The sequence below is a fragment of the Cynoglossus semilaevis genome, chromosome 2 (genome assembly GCF_000523025.1).
Source record: "Cynoglossus semilaevis isolate Cse_v1.0 chromosome 2, Cse_v1.0, whole genome shotgun sequence".
NCBI lineage: Eukaryota > Metazoa > Chordata > Actinopteri > Pleuronectiformes > Cynoglossidae > Cynoglossus > Cynoglossus semilaevis.
This window is the reverse complement of record NC_024308.1, coordinates 8,102,655-8,116,084: the sequence shown is the minus strand read 5'-3', so window position 1 is coordinate 8,116,084 and position 13,430 is coordinate 8,102,655. Positions and strand designations below refer to the sequence as shown.

Sequence of the window (13,430 nt, the reverse complement as noted above, 5' to 3'; positions counted from 1 at the left end):
GAGTAAGAAATTGACAGACAAAACTCGCAATATCCAACTTCCTGATGGTATTTGAATATTGCTCCAACAAACTGGTTAGCTTGTTTCTAAGCGATGCACGTGACGATCCTGGTATGGTGCACCCGAGACTTTTAATGTTGGTGTCAAAGCCATTTTTTTTTCCAGGACAACTAATAATAAAAACGGTAGAGGAAAATTTTACAATGTTTCTAAATTTTGTACAAATTTTCACAATTGTTTTTTGTGCATGTTCAGAGGCATTTGAAGTGAATAAAATTGTAATTTATTAAAGGTCATTGCCATTCTCCATTGGTACTCAGGTACTAAGTAATAGATTAGTCTTGTCTTACCTTGTACCCTGTTTCATAGACTGACTCACTCGTTCTAGATTCAGGCCCCCACCTTCCCTTCCGCCCCCCCCCCCGACCCCGCTGGATGGTATAAACCCCCCTCCCTTACTTGTACAAAAACCTCAGCACACTTCCAGTGCCTCCGGACAACGTTGCCAATAAACCACTGTACACTCACCGGATGACTGCGACACTGATTTCCCCTGACATATACAGGAGTGTGTATGTGTGTTTTCAGAGATGAATAAACATGAAGATGATACAAAGAGCAGCTCATTTGCTAATTATTTCACTGAATCTGCATCGTATGCTTTTAAACTGGCATACGGCTCACTTATTTTTAGAGGGAAAACAGAAAAGGAAATTGACGATTTTTTCCAAGGTTTTTTACTCATTTCCTGGCTTCCACTGCTCTGACCATGGTTGAAGTATTTCCCAAAAGTCAACATTTTTCTGCCATCTGCTGTTCATAAGAGAGTATTACATATGGTGTATATTTTAGCGTTGAAGAGAAATTATTATATTCATCCATTATCTACGAGTGTACCGGAAATAAATTTGCGTGGGCGAAACCGAATAATAATTTTTATTATTGTTGTTTTTATAATAATATTAGTAATAATAATAATATGATCTGGGGAAGCCTGGGAGCACCTGGGGGTTTTCCAGTGCATTAAATACTATAAACATTGTTCTGAGAGACTAGATAAAACAACACCTCACATTTAAAATTCAACAAAATGTTATATTTTAGTTATTTAAAAACAAATGCACTTACAGTTGAGAAGGTCTGATCTTCGCCTGTTGTTACACTGTGGAACCTGCAGGGTGCTCAGGAGATCTCACTCCTAGTCACTAGTGTTTATTATTAAAAAGAATTTCACTGTACATGTCAGTGCAGTTTTTAACAACATTTCTGCTTTTCATACAGTGCACACTCAGGTGCAAAATGAATGTGGAAAATTTCCCCTCTGTATAAATAATAATCTTATTCTCATTGTACTGTAAATGATTTGCACTGACTAGATTACATTACTGTATTTTTTTTTCAAGAGAATTAGCAGCTGCAGGTGTTGACTATATATTACATGTGCAAAGGATGTTGACTCTGTTGTCTCTGTGGTGTTGGTGACTAATCAATAGCTATACTGAGTGCAGGTGCCAATCTCGAAGTGACCATTATCTACAGGGAAGGACAGCCTTTTGAGGCAAAGCCAGCAGAAACGCTGTCTGCATCGAGAGCATGTCATGATGTTACATCCTCCATTTTTCTGCAGCATAGGACACGATGGCAAGAATATTAGCAGAGAAAAAAATGGAGAGAGGGAGGGAGAAAGGAGGGAAAGATCACTTAAAAAGATGAATAACTCACTGTGTTTGACATGAACAGTAGGGTACTCTATATAAGCTGATGATCTCAAAAGAATAAATGTTTTAACATTTAACACATTATGAGCTGTGCCATTTTTAGAGCTCTGTTGTTTTTGTTTTCTTAGCACTTCACTAACTTCACTGGTTTTTTTCTATAGTTTAAATATACAAATTTGGGTTTTTCTAATTTTCAAAAATGGTAATAAAAGGTCAAAGGTTCATACCTGTATTTTGCAGAAACAGTGAGGACAGTGTTTGCATTCAACAGTGATCCAGTCCTCGCTTAGATAGTCTGGCAGAATCACCTTAAAGGACTGGTAACCATATCTGCTCAGCAGGAGGCGCTGTCTCTCTTTGCTGCCGCCCAAGTAGTCTTCCATCAGAGACTTCATTCCCTCTATGGAAGACACGGCAAATGGGGTTGATTAAAAAAAAAATACTGAGGGTTGAGGAGGAGTCCTGAAACAAACACGCACAAATACACAGATATCAGCTTGCACCTTGTGATTGTGGCAGGTCAACAGTGCCCTGCTGTGGGTCTTCTTGAATCTGATTCTTCACGTTTGTCTTGGTCTGACAGTCGTTAGTTCCATGGTAGGTTTTTTTGCAGGTGACACAGAAGGCAAAGTTGCAGACAGAACACAAAGCGGCGTTGCTGGACTTCTCTACGATGACTGGAGAACCACACGTTTTGCGAGGGCAGTACGTCACATCTGCATGTATTCAAGAACAAACAAATCTTTATTTCATGTCTTTTTATCATTCCGTGTACCATAGGACCAGATGATGAAAAGACACACCAGACATGAGGTCCAGAGATGACTGCAGTAGGAGGCGATCGTAGCGGCGAAACAGCTCATCACCAACCAAATCTCTGACCTTCAACACAGAAAGGAGAGAGAGAGGAAAAAAGATGAGACATTTGACAAGTTACAGGCACTAATCTTGTGCTTTAACTTGTGTATTTGCTCATTAGAGTTTAACAAAGTTCGTTTCTCTGTCTGAAGTGTCAAGAAATGTGTGAGGAAAAAATAATTGACCCGCCATTCAGCTCACAGTTAATGGTTTTACAAGCCCAGGTCCCAAGTTTGACAACTATATCATTTTTGACTTAAAGACAGTGATACAGGCACAGAAAGCTAAGCTAAACTTAAATTAGTTTGGACATGTGCTAAGGACAAATACTGTAGTTGGTGTACAGTAGGTGTGTGTCAAGGAATGTTGGGGATTGGCCGCCAGCAACGTGGAAGATTTGTGAACAAGGTACAAAGGTGATCACAATGTAGGCAAAAGTAAGCTGTGAAGGAAGGTGTGCATATTACCAAGTATATTTACTGTATATATATTTTTGTTTGTTTGTTTGCTTTGTATCAAAATGTTTTGTTCACTTCTATAATCATAAAAATTAAACACTAATTTTCCTAATCTTTTACAATATTTAAAACTTTAAAATCCACAGTGACACCCACCAACAGGAGGCACTGTACCTGTGCAGGGGTGGGGATGGTCCTGCAGTCTGTCTGTAGGCAGGTGACAGCGTGGACGTTTCCTTCCGTGATCCGTAGCCTGCAGAACTCAGACAGACAAGCCTGGCAGAAGACATGACCACACTCTGGCAACTGAACACACTCTGAACCAGGCCAGCCCACAAAACACACACCACAGTCAAACACTGTCGTATTAAACGCCTTCTGTTTCTGTTCAGCATCGTGTATCAGGAGCTGGGACAGGACTGTCTGTGAGGGACTTAAGACCAGACCAGTGGATTCTTTGCCATGGACTGGCAAAGCAGCAGCTCCTTGTGAAGTTTGATCTTTGGCAGATGATGAAGACAGATCTGTGACGTCCGATGACACTCTGATGCCCAGAGTGTGTCTAGCTTTGGTATTTGGTGAGTCCTGGCTGAACTGTGGAGTTTTGTATTCATCTGAGGAGAGATCCAGTAGTGTGTGGATGTCCAGGAACTTAAGGGCATCCTCTTTAAGAAACTGCACCCAGGAGAACAGTATCACAGTGCCCCCTGTGGCCTGGTAGAGGTCAATAAGATGAGAGCCCAGCGCAGACAGCTGTTGTAGAGAGAGAGCATGAGGCAATCACCGACATTGGTATAATGCTTGGATTTTTACAAAAGTGTGACCATGTGCCTGCATTTCACTTGTGAAGATGAAAATAATCTAGATAACTAAGGATCTTCTAAGAATGTGTTAGCACTGGTGTCTCCGATATTTGACCTGTGGATGTGTCAGCCAGCTGCAGGCGAGGTTGAAGGATGGAGGTGAGGAGGATGGGTAGTCTGCTGGAAGCTCAAAGGTCAAGAGCAGAGGTGGAAGGAATGATATTTCATATTGGCTCACTACTTCACCTTAGAAAACACAAACGTGCACAAAGCAAACACGTTATTCAAACGTCGTGTTCATTAAACCGGTCAATAATCGAAGAGAAGCCAACTAGGAGTGGCTCCATCCAGTACTCGGGATTGGAATCGGTTGTTCACGAACAAGCCAGCATCAAGAGTTGATTCTTTTACGCGAACGAGCCGACTCAGCCCCTCCTGCTCCGCTCTACTAAGTATCCAAGTAGGCAAGGGCGGGTCGTTATTTTGTTTGGTCACACGCTGTGCCAACCAGACTAGGTTTAAACCATTATGTGAAAGAAGAAAGGGGAGGCTAGCGCTCTAAAAACAATAAGTGTAGTGGTACAACCCAGGTACGCACTGAGAGACGATGAGAGCGATTTAAATACGAGGACTTTGGTTATAAGTAAAATGAGAAAAAAAAACAAAAAACGAAGGTAAACAGCATCTGCAACAACAGGACTGCAGATAATAAAGCCTAATAACCACGGAGAGGACAAACTGTATCAGTCCACCCAAGCTGATGCATTTTTTTCTGAATGCCAACCTGTACTATTGATTTCATTGTTTGGTTTACTGTGACTGCTGCGTTCCGTTGTTGGATTTGATGATGAATAAAAAATGCAAGACGTTATGTAAAACGCTTTCTTTTACACGTAGTAAACAAAATATATTGTAAATGACTTCGAAATAATTGTTTACTAATAATCTTTTAGCGGCAACAATGCATTAAATGACAAAGAAAGAAAGAAAACAAATGTTTTATTTACCTTCTGTCATGGACACAGTCAAGTTGGACGGAAGTTCAACTAACAGTCGGGCCATTGTTCGAATCGTTTCGGACGAATTCCTCTGAGCCGAAGATACTATTGAGAGCGAGCAGTTCGTCTTCCTGCTCTTCCTGGTCCGTGTTCATATCTGTCCGTACTAAGGTGTATAAAGTTGTACCCTGCGTTGATTCCGGGTTAAAACTCGTCGTTTTTGTCCTTAAAATTTCGTGAACTATGTGCCGATCTGAAGCTGTGTTGTTTGACAGTGTGAGATTGATCAGAATGAGGGAGGGAACAGCGGCTGGAGTGATACAGTAACTCTTCCTACTGTTGACTCAGCAGTGTATGATGTAATGTAGAGCAACAACCAAGTGACACTGAATCAGTCAAAATATATACCATAATCACAGCGTAAGAAAGGCTCTCTAAAACAGAATTGAATAAAAATAAAACAATAGATAAAAAGTTGATGTTACGTATTGTGACGCTCCAAAACTTGCTATTGCTTGATTCCAAGTAAATACGGTGCCAATATCGCATATATTGATGCCGATACTTTGTATGAATAAATAATTAATGTTAGCAAGTAAATAAAATATAATTTATTTTCAACTGTAAATTGGTGATGCATTCACTTTAATTCATAAACATATCGGTATCGGCAATACTCGTGTCCATTTACTTAGGATCAGATCAATACCATATCAGATACTAGATAGATAGGCACTATTATTTAACAGGTGAACTTGGCACCACTGAGTTACAAGAGGGTAGAACAATAAACACAAAATGGGGTAAGCTGGGAAAGTGTCGCTATATTTTGGTTATCATTGAACTACATTTTTAATTTTGAAAAACTAAGTGCTAACTGGCTGATTCAGAAAAAATGAAGTACATACTCTTACTTGATTATATGATTTGGCAATGTTGACAAACTAGAATCAATAGAATGCACCAGTTATGATAACAGGTGTACTCTGTCAACAAAAAGAGGTCGACAATAATAATACTGTGGATGCGTTTCACACACAAGAAGGTCCAGAAAAATGACCAGGACTACAAATACACTGTCAGACCTAAAGGTAAATGTCATAATCCATCAGTTGCGGCTGTAGTTTTCTTCCAGGTCCATCACAAACTCTGGTTTGGTCAGCACCGGATCGTTGATTGTTTTGAATTTATACCTGGCGTTTATTAGCTTGAGCCCCTTTTGGATTCTAAACATAACTCTCTTCTGGTTGCTATTTTCAGATTCTGGAGTAAGAGAAAACAGAGAACAGATTAAAATCCTTAGAAAACATTTTCTTTGAAATAAACAAGTAAAAAAAACACAAAGATATACTGATATTCCTTGAAAGAAATAACATGGCTGGTTTTGCTGGTTGTTTATAGAGAAAATCACTCCTACCTAAGTCAATGACACTCTCCTCTCTCTGATTTTCTGCCGATGCTTGGACTCTACTCGGCTCCCGAATACACTCGTCTTTATGTCTTTCTGCCCATGCTCTGAGTTTACAGTCAGTGGAGCAGTAGAAAACCTTGTTACAGCGGGTGCAAGCAGTCAACTTCACAGAGGCTGTGCGGCCACAGTGGTAGCAGAACTTAAATGCTTGTTCTCTGAGAATGACATAATCACAAACAAAACATTTAACAGGAATTTCATTTTCCTATTTTGTGCCTCATAATGCATATAGTACATTGCATAAAGGCGAGTTTACTGTACCTCTGTTCTTCTTTTGTGTGAGGCCCATCTGGTCCAGGTAACCCAGAGGCCTCTGATATTCCTGTATGATAACACACATGAAAACAGGCAGAAAACACTGTATGGTTTACTGGGTGCAATGGATTTTAATATTATATATATATTTTAATAATATTTTTTAATATTGAAAATCACCATTTAGCACATCTTGGCTACAACATTGCAGTGGTCACAGTAGATACTAGTGGATCTTAAGGAGCAAAAAGCTCTCAAGAGACATTTACACATAAACAACCTTCTATATCTCAGATATATCACACTGACCATTGAGTTTGAGCTCCTCTTCTTTTTCTCTTTCCTCCATATCCTTCTTGTGAGCGGCCTGTCTCAGAAGATCTCCCATCAGGCTCAACAGCTGGCGCCGTCTTACAAACGATTCCCTCTCCTCTGCACTCAGGGTGTGGAAGGGAGTGTTGGCAATCCTCGGGTCCTAGATTGTAACATTAGATGTAAGAGGAAAGAAATAACAATAAAAAGATAAAACATGTTTTATGTAAAAAATAATTATACAAAAAACAAATGCATCATCTTATCAAGGATATATAATTTAGAAATATTGCTCTGTGTGGCTTGATCCACAAATCATAAACAAAACTGAAGTCATCACTTTTTGATGGTCATGCTCTTCTAATATAGCATACACCTATTTCTTTATAGAAAACACAGAACATTTAACACAGTAAATCAAATGTGTACTGCAGCCTTTTTAACAAGTGACAACAACCCTAAGGTTATTACCGGTACGTTTAATCTTCATCTAAGTTTAGCACAGACAATGGTTTAATGTATAAAACAAATATGACATATTTTACATGTAACTAAATGCCTGCAGTGACTTGTGTGATACCTGATTAAAGCAGTTATGTGCGTAGTCGACTGCGGTTCCGACCACATCACCCACCCTGATTGGCATCAGGATGTTTGCACCGGCCTCAGCCAGCATCTCCAGCTACATCACAGACACAAATACACTGTAGATGACTGAATGAATGTATTCTCCACTTCTTTTGTTTTTGAAACTATGAACTTTTAACAGAACGGTGTTCATATATCTGTATCAATACCAATTTTTGTCTTTTGAGACCCAAATTGTAGTTGACGTTGGCCACAGCACAAAGGGCGCTGCCCACTGCACGGCCCAGGGGGATGTTGGGATCTGCACCTCTTTTCAACAGTTCCTCCACTGCCTATGTGGTGAAAAGAAGACGTAAAACAATTACTTTTAGATTGGACAGCTCACAGTTTATAGATCTTGGGTTTGTAGATGGGAAGAAGCCTCTGGTTAAAATCTGGTATATTTAACTGTGACTGTTAACAAAAAATAGCATGTGTATATTGCATATGTGTGTGTTTGTGTATACCCGCTCATTTCCATTTGCGATAGCCAGAGAGAGGGGTGAATGTCCACTCCAAAGGAGATCTGTACTGGCTCCATGTGACAGCAGGTAAGCTACCACCTTAGTAGCATTCTGCAAAAAATAAAAATAAGAAATTTGGTTTTCTGTGTTGCTATGATATTAACTACAGGCTCTAGAAAGCTGTGTTTCTTGTCAGAGAGCATGGAGTTTATATACTGACCTCAAAGTCTCTGTCCCTCTGACAGGCCACGTGCAGTGGTGTTCTGCCACCTTCTTTAAGCCGTGGTCGCTTGGCCCTCCTCAGAGGTTTCTGGGCCTTTAGAGTAGACTGTAAAATCCAAGAGGTAGACTCTTAAGTTTTACATTAAATATAGTATAAGTGTGTAAAAAACAGTGTAAAAAATCCACACCCACCCTATCTGGCTCGTACACCTCGTCCTGATCACAGGCTTGTACGTTGGGGTCAGAGACAGCTTGCAAAAGCAGCTGTGTGATGGTGTGACCAGCAGATCCTGGCAGAGCTGCAGCTACATGCAAAGGGTAAAGGCCTTTTCTCTAGAATTATAAACACAGGTTAGAAGAACATTTAAATATTGTAATAGATTTTAATAGTACTGTGAATTATAACTATTTTTTAAACTGATCAATCACAGGGTAGCTGTGGGTGAATCATAATGAATCATGATTAATAGTAATAATAATAATAAACCTTTCTAAATATGACAATACACAAACTTTTTTTCTATAAATTATCTATAAATTCTATAATTGAACAGAAGCCAAATGATGGAATTAATAATATGGAAAATGACAATAAAAGTATGAAAAAATATAACACAAATTTTGCTTCGTAAAGTTGGTGGATTTTAGTGATTACTCTGCACCACAAAAACCTGCTGGGCATTAAGATAGTATGTCGATTAGAGCTGCTTTGGTAAAATGACACATTTCCCTGGTCTGTGTAAAGACACCATATGTATCAACTGTGTGTTAGCACAACAATGAATAGGATGGTGGAATTATGGAATATACACAGTGTGTATATAATTTATTTTAATCTGAATAATTTTACAATTTAATAACTGGACTGACTCGTTGTTGTTAGCTGTCTTTTTGTCAGTGTGTTCTTCCTACCTCAGGTGTGAGGGGAATGTCGGTGCGAGCTCCATGTAACAGGAGTCTCTCAACAGCCTTGGCGTCAGCTGCCATGATTGCCAAAAAGAGGACGGGCATGGGAATTCTGGACACATTTGGGTTGGCCCCCCATTTCAACAGCAGCTTCAGAGTCTTCAGACGATTCTTGTGCCTAATCCAACAAACATATAGAACTTAATCACAGAGACGGTAAAAGCATCACCAGACAAGAGAGAAACAACAACTGACTGGATTTTCATTGCAGCCATTTTGCGAACAGTCTCCTCTGTGTCTGAGTGCTGAGGACGGCCAGTCCGACTCAGAGCTTCTGCTGAAAGCTCCATCATTTGTTGTGTCACATCGATGGTGTAGCTGCAGAGAGAACGGACCGAGCTGAAGCTTTGCTTTTTGGGCTGCAATGTGACCTCCTCCACACTTTTAACAGACTCTGCTTCCAACTCTTGCCCTTCAGCCCCCATCTTTTCCTCCTGTTTGCTCCCTCCGACATTCTCCCGCAGCTCACTCTGTTCCAGTGTCTCCTCATGTAGATCAGGGAAACGCTCAGTGGTGAGTTCACTGTCATCTGAATTTGTGCTGCTATGTTGAAAGATATCCCGGATCTGTTTTTCAGCTTCTCTGAAATTAAATTAAATCTCTTAAATTAAGTGAACAAAACGTATTTTCCTAGCAGAGAAAAACATAATATATTGAGAAGTAGTGCTAGTGATTAGTAGTTGTATGTAAGTAAGTCCTATAGAATACTCAATTGACTCTCCCAATTAACACTCATTAAATGAAGGGGTGTACGAAAATATTGATACACTAAGATAACATATATTGATATTCTAGAGATAGATAGATAGATATTCTATTATTAACAATTACCATGCAAAAATTCATGGCGTTGGTTAATTTTATTTTTCTTTTATTTCTTCTCTAGCAATTACAAATGTAGATCCCTCAGTTCCAAATTTAGTAACTTTTTATTTAGTATGTAACAGCATTGTGTGTTTTAAATGTAAATTAAATTAAATGTAAATAATAAAAAAGTTTTCAGTTTATATTATGATCTTAAGTGAATTGTGAATTATTTTATGATGACATAACTTCATGACAATTGTGATAAGTCAATATTAATTGAAATATTGGCATATACAGTGTGACAGTGGAGTGGTTTTCCTACTGGTCAGAGAGTTGGCTACAGCTGCTAAAGGTCCGAGGAGTGGTGTGAGGCTCAGGTGTGTCTTTACTGAAGCTCTGTTGACTGTTCAGGGAATTGTTGCCAAATGATGAAGTTACAGCCTGCAGGACACACCAAGTAACAAAGGGGATTCAAACGTATGAAGAACTGAAGCAACAGTTTAAAAATCAAAACTACAGATTAGACAGAGGTGTGCTTTAATGTAAGTAAGTGAGTAAAAATTCTAAAATAGCCTTGACTCCAGTGACTAAGTTCAGTCTTACCCGAGTTCTCTCGGGCGATTGAGTGAAGCTGGGTTGCAGAGAGCAAAAAGGGTAGTAAAGGACATGACACACGGCCAGAGCAGACATGCCCTCACTGTTCAGTTTGTCAACATCAGCTCCCATGTCCAACAAAAGCTGGATCACATCATTATGGCAATTAACCTGAAAGATGTAAATGTATAAAATAATGCTGCAGTTAATGAATAAAAACAGACCAAACTAATCTAAACGAATAATAATGACTTACAGTGGCGGCAATCAGTGCAGTGTGACCATGTGAATCTGCTACATCAGGGTCCACCAAACCAGACTTGAGGATCACGGAAACTTCGTGTGCGTCTCCTCGGGAGGCGTGAAAAATCAGATGCTCTGACTCCACTTCCAGAGGCCCCTTAGGACCAAAACTTTCCCTGTTCAAGGACAGAACTGCTGCCACATCCCAGCCCACGTGCTTAGCCTGGCATCTGAAACAAAAATAGAAAAATACTTTTCAATTTTTTTTTTACGCTTAATGCCCGCACTTATAAAGAAAGAGTTTCAAACTGCCAAACTATAGGCCAAAGAAACGAGTGTGACACCACTGGTGAAGAATGTTCACCTGTGTTAGGTCTCTGTAACTTTCCGTGAGTCTGACCTGTGTTTGTAGATGTTAGCCTGCATGCGAGCCATTAAAGGAAGTTTGTAAAGTGGGTCTCGTTCGTATCCTTGGTGAAGATAGTCGTCTGACTCCAACTGCTCGCCATAAAAGTGTTGATCTAAATCTTTTCTTCGCCCAGGAGGCAGGGGTAAGTGATCACCATTTGTGGAGTACATCTCAATGCCAACAGGGTAAATAAATGTCTCATCAGACAGCAGTTCTTTGTCTACAAGAGCCTGAGCGGAGCAGAGGAATTCAAATTGAGATGAATACAGAAACAATAATCATGTAGACAATGTGTCCAAAATGTCTGGAGCTCCAGCTTTTTTATGTCCTATAAAGATGTTTATTAATGCCTTCAGGAAACAAAATCTATTTTTTTCAAAATTTGGGAGAGATCGTTGTCTACCTAAACTTCTGTTCCACACGCTACTGTCATTATTTTCCATGCAGGATGTGCAATCTACTATATGTTAGTCAATAATTAGACAGAACATCAGATATGATATGTATAAATTACAGGTTAAACAGTCTTACATATAAAATAGAGCTTATAAGCAAGAGCTTATATCAGTGTTGCATAAGTTAATTCTTAAATACAACAACTTAAAATATAAAATACAAATTTTACAATAGTTTTAATTGTTCATTTGCTTTACCGTCGCCTGGGCTTTCATTTGTTGAATTTCGGGCTAGAACAGAGAAGAAGAAAAAAAAGTCTATCAGAAAAAGAAGATTGATGATTTATTATGATTAAACATTAATAATTGATATTAATTACAATTGATTCACATCAATCACATAGCTGATCTGTGATTAATCAGATTATTTTTTTGGTCATTTGACAGTCCTAATTAAAACACAGAAAAATCAGATTAGGGCAACATTTACAGTAAACTGAAATGGAGCCTTTAACTGACTGTAGGGACGAGTGATGTTTTAGTCATCATTTACCTTTAGTCACAACAGAGAGTTTTCACCCAGATGACATAAGAGTCTGACCTGAATCAGAGAGTCAGAGATGACCGCTGGCTCCATGTAGGCAGCATATTCAGGAAAGTCCTGCAGAGTAAAGCCTTCTTCTTCAGCTCTGCAGAGTTGTAGAACATGCTGCCCGACCCACAGACCCACGTCCTGGCGCCCATCTGGATAAGTGACCACACCTGGCCCAAACCTTTGGCCAGTGTGGTACAAACCCTGACACCCAGTGGACAGGAAGTTTTGCCATTTAAACTATTCATGTAGTAAAAATGTATAATCTTAAAGTTTAAACTGACTATACCTGGAATGTGGCTCCATCGGGGAAAATTTGTTTACCATAACCTTCTTTTCTGTTGAGGTAGAACTTGCCAGTGAACTTATGACCTGTGGGCCAACAGTACACCCCATCCCCGTGTCTGTAGTCTTTGTAGAAAGAGCCTTCATAGTACTGCACAAGTTGGAGGAGCAGACAAGGATATATAACTCAAGTCAAATACATTTATTACATAGTTCTGATTACTGGATATAATTTGTAATACATTTTAGAATTATATTTGGCAATTGAGTTTGTATTAAAGTGCCATTTCTGAAACTAGTTTTAAAACAGTTAAATAAAGTGTTAATCATGGCAATAATTTAGGTCAATTAAACACAGCGTTATACTGCGTTTTACGACTTATGTGTTTAAAATGCAAAACATTTCGTCTACAGTTTACACTCAACGTTAGCTATATTAGCTTTTATACTTTACTCACCTCTCCAGTGCTCCAGGTGTACCTTCCTGTACCGTGTTTTAGTCCGTCCACGAACTCGCCCTCGTAGCAGGAACCATCGTACCACTGCTGAATGTCGGGCTGTGGTTGCTTTTCTTCACCGCTCTCCGCTGCTCTGTACTGGGGACTGTATTCCTGTGCTCCCGGCTCCCTTTCATCACCACCGGCAGCACAGGCACCTTCTACCGCAACACCTTTGCAGTCCGACGACAACATTTCAGCCTAGGCGTCTCTTCCCTGATAATGACTCAGTTTAACTTTAGTAAGTTAGAGTAAATTTGTTAAAAGGCTTTATGGTAACTTCATAAAAAGTTGACACCATATTGTTATATGTTACAACGGTCGTCATGGCACTGTCAAAAAACTTGGAAGTGGAGGTTTTGTCACGCATGCGCAGACACGAATATTTCACTACGGCGTTGCTGTAGTTTCAACCACTTCTTTGTGACCGTAAGATGCCGTTAACTTACAGTTTTC

The 13,430-nt window shown here is 39.5% G+C and overlaps 2 protein-coding genes across 3 annotated transcripts; both read right to left on the bottom strand.

Annotated features, from left to right (window-relative positions):
* Window positions 1-919: 919 nt before the first annotated feature.
* LOC103396542 (E3 ubiquitin-protein ligase RNF14-like) lies at window positions 920-5,333 on the bottom strand. Its single transcript, XM_008334670.3, is given in 8 exon segments — window positions 920-1,621; window positions 1,946-2,118; window positions 2,222-2,434; window positions 2,522-2,600; window positions 3,209-3,787; window positions 3,953-4,083; window positions 4,845-4,894; window positions 4,896-5,333. Coding segments are annotated over 8 exon segments (1,455 nt in total). The 5' UTR covers window positions 4,991-5,333; the 3' UTR covers window positions 920-1,486.
* A 126-nt stretch (window positions 5,334-5,459) lies between these two features.
* ankmy1 (ankyrin repeat and MYND domain containing 1) lies at window positions 5,460-13,379 on the bottom strand. 2 transcript variants are annotated; one of them, XM_008334653.3, is made up of 19 exons: window positions 12,936-13,379; window positions 12,482-12,628; window positions 12,202-12,396; window positions 11,859-11,891; window positions 11,197-11,435; window positions 10,810-11,026; window positions 10,563-10,724; window positions 10,282-10,400; window positions 9,348-9,734; window positions 9,099-9,270; window positions 8,379-8,519; window positions 8,185-8,292; window positions 7,968-8,075; window positions 7,671-7,793; window positions 7,454-7,555; window positions 6,871-7,036; window positions 6,568-6,628; window positions 6,253-6,461; window positions 5,460-6,098 (listed from the first exon to the last, which is right to left on the bottom strand). In XM_008334653.3, exons 1-19 carry the CDS (start codon window positions 13,167-13,169, stop codon window positions 5,944-5,946), a joined length of 3,078 nt encoding a protein of 1,025 aa, XP_008332875.1. In that variant the 5' UTR covers window positions 13,170-13,379; the 3' UTR covers window positions 5,460-5,943. The 2 variants fall into 2 exon arrangements, with proteins under 2 accessions (XP_008332875.1, XP_008332883.1); XM_008334661.3 differs by lacking the exons at window positions 12,482-12,628; window positions 12,936-13,379 and having other exon boundaries at window positions 12,154-12,276.
* Between the last annotated feature and the right edge of the window lie 51 nt (window positions 13,380-13,430).